This window comes from Momordica charantia (assembly GCF_013281855.1).
Source record: "Momordica charantia cultivar OHB3-1 chromosome 1 unlocalized genomic scaffold, Mcharantia_2.0 BLBB01000001.1, whole genome shotgun sequence".
Classification (NCBI taxonomy): Eukaryota; Viridiplantae; Streptophyta; class Magnoliopsida; order Cucurbitales; family Cucurbitaceae; genus Momordica; species Momordica charantia.
Window position 1 is genome coordinate 14328063 of NW_028275157.1, and position 9179 is coordinate 14337241.

The following is a 9179-nucleotide window of genomic DNA, read 5'->3' on the forward strand; positions in this document are numbered from 1 at the left end:
GTATCACTGTGAGATACATGATTAAAAATATTTGTCATTCTCTTTTATCCATTTAACAATTATAAAAGTGATGTCAACATCAAGTCATAAGAGCCAAAAATAGAAATATCACCAAGTAAAAGTTGTCGGGACTTGAGTATAATTCAATAAATTAAAAGCACGTATATCAGACTAGAAGTTAGCGAATTCGAACATGCAAGTCCCACCCGTTGTACTAAAAAAATATTTAAATAGAGGTAGTTTTGAAGTGAAATGACAAAAGTACCCCTGGAATATTTTCCCCGGGCAGGGCCACAAGACAGTCTTTTTCACAGTGAAAAAGCCTTCTTCCTATTCCTATAACATCCGCAAAACAAGGAGAGCACAGCAAAACGACAACTTCTAACACAAAATTCAATTATTTTTTTTTCTTCTTTTATTAATTTTCTCTCAGTCCAACTTCAACTCCGACATATATTGTCCAAAACATTACATTCTCGGATTACGCACTCAACCCCTCCTTCAGAGGATCCCCACGCCCCCATAAACTCCACAACCCTTCGGATTCTCATATCTGCTTCTGGGGGTTTCTCTCAAAATAGCGGCTGTGGACACTCCCGGATCAGCCGATTTGGAGCAGGGCCGCTGCTCCTCCGGCGGCGAGCGGCGGCGGGAGGCGGCGGAGAGAGACTGCAGGATTTGCCATTTGGGTTTGGAGAGCAGTAGCGATGAGTGTGGAATTGGAATTGAATTGGGATGTTCTTGTAAGAACGATTTGGGTGCTGCCCACAAGCATTGTGCTGAGGCTTGGTTCAAAATCAGAGGAAACAAGTGAGTCTCAAATCCCATTTACAAAATGCCCTTTTAAGAATTAATTAGTTTTGAGGGGTTTTCTTTTAAATCCTTTGTTGGGCAAAGGGTAAGAAAGAAATTAAGGGGAAATTAAGAATAATGTTATGTTGTCTCGGTCAAATTAAAAGGGAATGGAATACAATAGGGAATTGAGGAGTGAAGCATTGGAAAAAACTCTCTCTACCTTCAAATATTATTCTATTGCCTTTAATGGACATAGGAATCTCTTCTACCTTTCTTTTTGAAGCATAAAGCGGAGATTAATTAGACATCTCTACTCTATAGTGTCATGTTTGTTTATGTTCAATGGTATTATAAACTACGAAAATCTGAACATAGCTCCACTAGTTAAAATACCTAATCTCTAATTGAAATGTCGTGAATTTGAATCTTCAGACTCACATGTTGTGTTAAAAAAATAATATTATAATTTATGATTCTTAATGTATGTATATTATATACTTTCTATATAGTGTTAAAAGTGTTAAAGGAGCTCGTAAAAGATGAAATTTATCATAGTTCATGAGTTTAAATTTTTGGGCTAATTAGCAATTTAACACGGTATTATATTAGGAAGTCCTGCATTCAAACTCTTGTAATGTTATTTCATCTCCATTTAATATTGATTATCATCAACTGCGTCTTGTGCAAATTTTCAAACTCACAAGTGAGGGAGGGTGTTAAAGCTAATATATTGATCTGGTCAAAGAGTTCATGAGGAATCTCGAGTTATAAAAGACTTCAAACATTAAGTTCTAAGATAAAGATTGTCTTGCTGAACATAGACTTAAGAACAATTTTTTTTAATTATGTAAATTAGTCTAATTTGAATGTGGGTGGTTTTTGTTAGGACGTGTGAGATATGTCATTCAGTGGTAAGCAATGTCATTGGAGCACATGAAGTTGAACCAGTAGAGCAACTCAGTGAGTCGAACAATGCAACGGTATCGACAACCACCGTTGCGACGTCGGTGACCGGTGGTCCCAATGGTGGCCGGAGCTTTTGGCAAGTCCACCGTGTGCTGAATTTTCTTCTGGCTTGTATGGTATTTGCTTTTGTCATATCTTGGCTCTTCCATTTCAATGTGCCATCATAAGATAAGACTTGGAATATTTGAAGAAATATGTAGAGAAGTTGCCACAATTTGATGCTTTGATGAGATTAGATTGCATTTCTATTTTCTACCTCAAATTTACTAAGCCAAATTTTAAGGACAAGTGTATCATTTTTCATTTTAAAAAATAATTAACTAAGGGATGGATATAATTTTGAAGGAAAAAGAATCATAGCTTAATATTTAATTAAAAAATCGAGCCAATTTTGAAAAAATGGAAAACTTTATTACTTTTTGTATACACAAACGTTTCTTTTCATAAATATAAACTAGTAAAAACCAACAAAGAATCCCCTCTAAATTTCTCAATACTTTCCCTCCAATTTTAGCACTCATTGGAGAAAAAACTTTTATATATATATATATATTCAGCATAAAATTTCATTCAAACATCTCACGAATCCTAATGAAAATCTAATGAAAATGAAAATGAGCATTTTGATGCTCAAGTCGGTAGAGGTTTGAATTTTTTTATTCTCAAATCAAATCGAGATCGGTAAGTGTTTGAGTATTTATAGACCGTCAATGATTAGATGGCAACTGTCCACAATATTCTTTTTGAATATTGCAGAGCATGAAGCAGAGTTGTGGTGAGTGGGTGGTTGGAGCTCCATTTACAGATATCTCCGAACTCTTACTACCAAGGTAATATGCCTGTCTTCTGTTCATACTTATCTGGTGATCGAGTTTGAGCATGTGATATGTGACAAAGAATTTCCTGCCCCTAACATAGATTCTTGGCTCAACCCCTAATTAACAGGGTAAATTATATTTTACCTTTCTTATTTAATCAACTTATTCTAATAAGTATTAGGTATAATATTTTCAACTTTAGTTCATTTTTATTTATATACTTTTAAAATGTCCATGTTGGTCTTTATATTTTATACTTTTGTTTATTTTAATCTTTATACGTTTGAAGCGTTTGTTTTAGTCCCTATATATTTTAAAAGTGACTATTTTAGTCCTTTCATTTTCAATTTTATCTTATATATTTTGATCAAAATTTTAACACAATACTTCAATCACTAAATTTCTTGAAATATAGTCAACATGAGCAAAACCAACAGTTAAAACATCATGCTTATTCAAAAAAAAAACTTAAAATATAGTCATTTATATTAAAGATTTTTCATTATGTATAAAATTTGTGTTAAGATTTTACAAATAGAAATCAAAATAATCCCTTTATAAAAGTATAGAGACTAAAATAGGATTTAAATCTAAATATTATTTCAGATGAGAAAATTGACCATAACAAAAAAAAATGGGTGAAATTAATTGGTCACAAGAAACCACATAAAGGATTAACAAAACCACAACTTTTTCCAGTATTCCTGTTGTGTAGCAAAATGGTCAAGTTGGCAGAACAATCTCCCAAAAACACAACTATATATATAAAAAGCTATATAAAAATACAGGAAATGGCATAAAAACAAATGGAAAAACACCTGTACATTTCCTCCTTTTTCTTTTCTTCTTTCTTTTTTCCCCTCAATTTTTGTTCTTTTTGGCTTCAAATTTAGTGCCCTCTTTTAGAGCTTCTTGGGCATCATCCTCCATCCCAAGGTTGAACAGGCAAGTTGCTTGAAGATACAGAGCAGTTGCCCACTCTGGTGATATTGCCTGGGCCTGCATTGCATCTCCTAGACCTTCTTGCCCCATATCGCTCATCAGGTACGATAAACACCGCCGGGCATACACCGTCGGTGATACCATTGTCCCGCCATCGATAAACTGCTTAAACAAATCATTTCAGTCTTACATTACTAACTAAGATAAGCTCCAAGAAAAATTATTGAATGTAGATGACACAATGTGGTTGTCTCGCAATAACAGTTGGATAGAAGTTTCAGCCAACGGTATAAAGTTACCAGCCAGCCATCAATAATTTCTTGAGCTCGAAGGGTAAGAGATAGTCGAAAATGAGGTTATATAAGAAGCACTCACTTGAGTATAGCAATCAATAGCAGTTGCAAAGTCTCTAGCTTTGAAAGCTGTATCTCCATGCTTCTTGGAATTGAGAGTCTCCTGCATTTGACTGGTCCACAGTTGAAAAGAAAGCTGAAACAGGCCAAAGAAGTTGTATGGAGTTAATGTAAAAGATGAGCAATTGTAAATACAATATCTTAGTTTGCAGCCTTGTTGAACTTGTTATATTCGACTCTCGACAAGAGAGGATAACAACATAGTAGGCAGTAGACTATGGTGTGTGTCGAGTGAGCAATTTTTGTGTTCTATGTGGAAAGTTAAAGTATGTATTGGCAGTAGCCAACCTCATTGGCAATTCCCTCATCATCCTTGTATCCATTCTTGTCCAGCATTTCATGAATGGCGGTGAGATCCTTTCTTAAGCACGCTTCGCCAAACGGTGTCAAAGATAATGGTTGCGTTGGGGATGCATTTTCATGAGGGATGTCCATCAAAACATACGATGGAACCTGCTTGAAAACGATTTGATCAGTAATCCGAGCCTTTCAGGAATTAGTAGACAACCCCAACAAACAATACAATGTGACCATTCAATAACTATCAAATATCCACCATTATTCACTTAAGAAGGAAACAGAAGAGCTTATTTAGAAAGAAACTTGTTCGAGTTTATCAAACACCATAGCCAGGTCGATCGAGGAACCCGTCGGTGTACTCGAATCTATTGCAACTATCGACTAAAATAAGATATTTGAATAGTTATTCACAGTGCAGACCTCTGAATCTTTCTGAAGTGGCATGAGGGCAGTCACGAGAGACTTTGCATTCGGCCTCTCCCGAGCTTCATACTGTAAACAGCGAGAAGCCAACCTCACTAGCTCAGTTCCATCATCATTTGAGAAATGACCCTCCAAGGCAGAATCCATTAGCATCAGGAAGTTCTTCCCACGAATTAGATCCAATGCCTGTATTCATACAAGCACAAGCATGTCCGAAGTTCAACAACTTAAACAGATTCAAACAAAAGAAAAGGAAGGTTTCTAACATTGATTGCAATAAGAAAAAAAATGGCAGATGTTTAATCATGGATTATTTGTACAAAAATCTAACAGGACCAGAAAAAGAGAACTTACATGACTGGGGGGGATATGTTTGCCACTAAGAAGATCTAGCAGCAGGGTACCATAGCTATAAACTACACTTTCTGGTGTCACTCTACCTGCCAAAAACACACATTTGTGCATTCTAATAAGAACCCATCGACAACACACATGCCGGTACTAATCTTCTCTGAGTTTTTCACATTACGGATTTTGCACGTTAAAGACCCTCAGAAAAGATATCAAAAGTACAAACCCGTGTGAAGGACAATATTTTGGTTTATCTAGCAAACTAAAGATGAACATGGAACACGGATTTTTCAATGAAACATGTAATATGGCAATGAACGGAAGTTTTCAGTTCATCAATTTGTAACAGTTTTCACTCAAGTTTTATGCATCGGTAAAAGAACGTCCAGAAGCATTTGTGTTCAGAGTTTAGGCTGTGGTTATTTGTCTGAGCATGATGAAGACCAGAATGACAAGGCAGAGAATGAAAGAAATAATATACCTGTCCTTAAGTACTCTGGAGGGGTAAAAGCCAAATTTGTGCTGTAACTCTTTCCATCCCTGCTGTTCTTCATAAGGCCAAAGCATGAAAGCCTGGGATTACCATCCTGAACCCACACAACAAACCAAAATCACAACACTTGAACATAAACTTGAGCAGAAAAAATAGTAAGTTAAGGAAGAAAGAAAGCACTCACTTGATCAAACAAAATTCGGTAAGCATTTAGATCGTGGTACAATGCTCGTCCCTTACTACTGCAATACTCCAAAGCCTGTGCTAAATACAATGCCACCCTCAACCTCATTGCCCATTTCATCGGATGCGTCTCCCCTAACATCAATATTGTTTAAAAGAAGCAAAAACCATCAACGCACTCAAATTTCTTTCACTTTTTCAGTCAATGTATATTCAGGAAGGAGAAAGATTGTCAAATTAGGCAGTGCTTGGTGAACGTCACGTTCATTTGAGGAAGTGGGATTGTTTCTTAACATGCTTCCACTTCACCAACAAACAGGGTTTTATCTTACAAGAGATTTTGGGTAATGAGTTGAGAGCTAATTAAGATAATAAAGACAACCTTATCCATGGAATTACAATCAACTATTCCCCAAAGAACTTACAGTGAAAGAGATGCTTGGCAAGAGTCTCATTAGGCATAAACTCTGCCACCAGCAACCTCTCCTCTCCTTCGCAGCAACATCCAATCAGATTCGCCAATCGCTCGCTTCTTAGATTTCCCACCGATCTTGATTCTTCCTGAATTAAAACCCAAATCAAATTCAGAGATAAACCGAGCAGAAGAAAAGAAACACTCAGAGATAAACCGAGCAGAAGAAGAAAAACACAGTCAGAGAAATTAGAGGAAGTTAACGGACGAGGAATTGGCGAGAATCGGGCCAGGCGAGTTTGTTGAACCGCTTCACGGCGATCCAGCGGCCATTGTCGAGCTTCCCTTTGTAAACAACATTGGGGGCTTTCTCCCCGTGCTCGGAAACTATGTTCTCCGACGAGAACCCACCGGTGGCCGCCTTCAGCCGCTCGAAGCTGAACTCGCTGAAACTCGGCCACAAGTTCCGGTCGTTCTTGTTCCCATTTTCTGCAAACAATGGCGAAAGGAACCCAGCATTCTTAGTCGTAATCATCAAAACAGAACCTCAAAAAAAAAAAATTAATGGGTTCTACAGAGGTTAACCAGAGAAGGTTTTAAAAACGCAAGGTACCCAGATCAGAGGACTCCAAGACGGAGGGCTTGAGGTGGGAGTGGAACCAGCAAAGGGAGAATTTGGAGCAACGGGCCCCCATTAATGGTGGATTCGATCAAACTGAGAGAGGGAGAAGAGAGGAAATGAAGTTGGAAACTGATCAAATAGCGTTCATTTTCAGAAACAATCCCTCGTTTCCTTCAAATTTCAGTAATGGGGTGAAAAGGGGTGACTGAGTCTCATCTTATGGATCCAAATCTCTGGTTGTTTCACACTCTAATCTCTCTGTATTCCAAATCCTGCTGCTAATATAAACTTTTCACTTTAATTTTTTTTTTCCCTTCTCTCTCTTGCCTTTCATGTGTTTGTCTTTGCAAAAGAGCGTTCGCTTTCTGGATTCAGCTTTCTTTTTCTAATTATTTTCATCATTCCACTCTTTCCCTGTTGCATCTTTCTCACCCCTTTTTCCTTTTCTTTAATTCTTTCCAATTTCCCAGTTCTTATTTTTTGGAAAGGAAAATAAATTTGAGCCATTTGATTGCTCCATTTCGTCAGATTGGCATGGAGAAAGTGGACTGAGAGTTGAATCAAACGGTCAGATTTTTTTAATCACTAGAAAAGTCAAACAAATAAATACCGTAAAGCCCTCTGTTTTGGTACTTGGAATTAGAATTTAATGGAACGGTTGTTGACATAATTGTCTAAATATTATTTTCTTATTAACCCCAAATTAAAAGAAAACCATTTCAATATTTACCTTTAACTTAAGTATATTTAAATTAAATTGCTGGATATATTATTTGATTTAGAATGCACATGTTGGTTTTTCTTAATTTTCTTTCTTCCTTTTTTAAAATTTCAATATAATATTTTTTGTATTAAATATTTTCAATCAAATTCACGTTGTTGGTATACTTTTAAAAATTACAGCATGAAATTTTTTATAAAATGACATTTCCATGAAAATTTTAAGAAGATTATTTTTTTTAATGAGGTGGGTAGTTGTTTTGTTTCAAATTTTTGCTCTTTTTTTTTCTTCGTAATAATATCCATCAATTCATTTGAGGACGAATAAATTATAACAGGTCAAATCATGAACCAAAGAAGCATTAATAAACTATTTAAAATAGGAAATTAAAAAGTAAAATTGTAATGAAATAGGTTCAAATTTTCCAATTATATATTTTTCCTCATGGGTCGAGGCTTCCAAAATAGAACTCTCTCTTCATTAGGAAATCCCATGGACATTTTAGCATAGGATATACATCATTTTATAGCAAACAGTTTGGTGTTCTTTTTCAATTTTCATGTAAAAGTGTTCCAAAATCAGGGAATTTTTTTGTTTGAAGTGGATTTAAAAAGAACATTTTATTTTTTCATGATTTTTTTTTAAAGTAAAATCTGTTTATTTTGACCAAGGTTGTGAAGCATGGCTAGGCAAGCGGACATACTGGTAAGTAGAAGACCTATAAAAAAGAGTCAGTACTATGATGCTCAAGTCATTAGCTGGCCGATCTATATTCGAGAGAGAATATAGTTTCGCGTACCTAAAAATGAGGAGAGAGGTCTCTATTTATACGTGGAGCTTTCAACAAGTCTCCAACATCTCTCCGACAACCCGATAATCGCAGCGTATTGCCGTGGATTGTGTTAGAGTTAAATTCCTGAAGGAGTGTCCTTTGATCGGTACAACTAACAACTAAGGCAGCCAAAGTGGAAATTGGTAATCTAGCTCGACTTGTATTTTTAGCGACTAAGGTAAGAAATAGGTCAACTCAACCTCTAGGGCGAGATTGGAGGAGAGAATCCTGTGCTGACTCATCATCATTGTCTTATCAAGAGTTGTCACGTGATGAGTGAGAAATCACCTCCAACCAAATTGTCCTTAAATTCTAGAAAATGTTATTATTTTTAATCGAAAGAATTAAAGGTTTTAACAATATTGTCCATCCTTTTACATCCTTCCTTCTTAACCAAATGATATTGTTTTCGCTAATAAGTAAGAGGTACAAACACGTTATGAAAGGTAATAAATACAATCACATTGACAAATAATTTTGTGAAGGAAATGAGTCGTGTTTATTTGATAGGAAAAAGGGAAAAAAGTGGGCAGAAATAAAAGAAAGTTGTAAAAACATTCTGTTTTAGAAAAATATATAATGGAAATAAGGACAAGTTTTCATACGTTATATGTAGGTCTCATGAAGTCCATGTGAAAGCCTGTCTTTTTCTTCATAGAGAGAGAATGAGAGCAGCATATCATGTGCATTCTGCATACTGCTTCTTCACCTCAATTATATTCTAATATAAATAAATAAGTAAATTACAAATTTAGTTATTAACTCCCTAATAAATCTTTGGACTTTAATAAGTGTCCAGTAAGTTACTAATATCTAATTGATTTGTAGATTTTAAAAATGTTAAATATAATGCGGACATTATTAAACACATAAATTGTGACACAATTAAAATTTTATGGACCTGTTAG

General features: G+C 35.6%; 2 protein-coding genes across 3 annotated transcripts; one reads left to right on the forward strand and one right to left on the reverse strand.

Annotated features, from left to right (window-relative positions):
- Positions 1-526: 526 nt before the first annotated feature.
- LOC111019441 (uncharacterized) lies at positions 527-2677 on the forward strand (the record flags this gene model as incomplete). The annotated part of the gene is made up of 3 exons (XM_022295823.2): positions 527-810; positions 1682-1877; positions 2518-2677. Coding segments are annotated over 3 exons (558 nt in total), but the record flags the coding sequence as incomplete, so codon positions are not given.
- Positions 2678-3253: 576 nt separating this feature from the next.
- On the reverse strand, positions 3254-7117 carry LOC111019450 (serine/threonine-protein kinase BSK5). Of its 2 annotated transcripts, none has more exons than XM_022295844.2 (10): positions 6710-7117; positions 6365-6585; positions 6110-6245; positions 5686-5819; positions 5490-5595; positions 5012-5097; positions 4655-4843; positions 4223-4387; positions 3897-4010; positions 3254-3683 (listed from the first exon to the last, which is right to left on the reverse strand). In XM_022295844.2, exons 1-10 carry the CDS (start codon positions 6789-6791, stop codon positions 3441-3443), a joined length of 1476 nt encoding a protein of 491 aa, XP_022151536.1. In that variant the 5' UTR covers positions 6792-7117; the 3' UTR covers positions 3254-3440. The 2 variants fall into 2 exon arrangements, with proteins under 2 accessions (XP_022151536.1, XP_087980581.1); XM_088124455.1 differs by having other exon boundaries at positions 6682-7113.
- Between the last annotated feature and the right edge of the window lie 2062 nt (positions 7118-9179).

Bases quoted from the DNA above. Each gene is read 5' to 3' on its own strand.
- LOC111019450 (XM_022295844.2), bottom strand. From the start codon at position 6,791: ATGGGGGCCCGTTGCTCCAAATTCTCCCTTTGCTGGTTCCACTCCCAC. The intron at 6,246-6,364 runs GTCCGTTAACTT...GTTTTAATTCAG, and splicing joins CCGATTCTCGCCAATTCCTC to GAAGAATCAAGATCGGTGGG. The intron at 5,098-5,489 runs GTATATTATTTC...TGTTTTTGGCAG, and splicing joins TCCAGAGTACTTAAGGACAG to GTAGAGTGACACCAGAAAGT.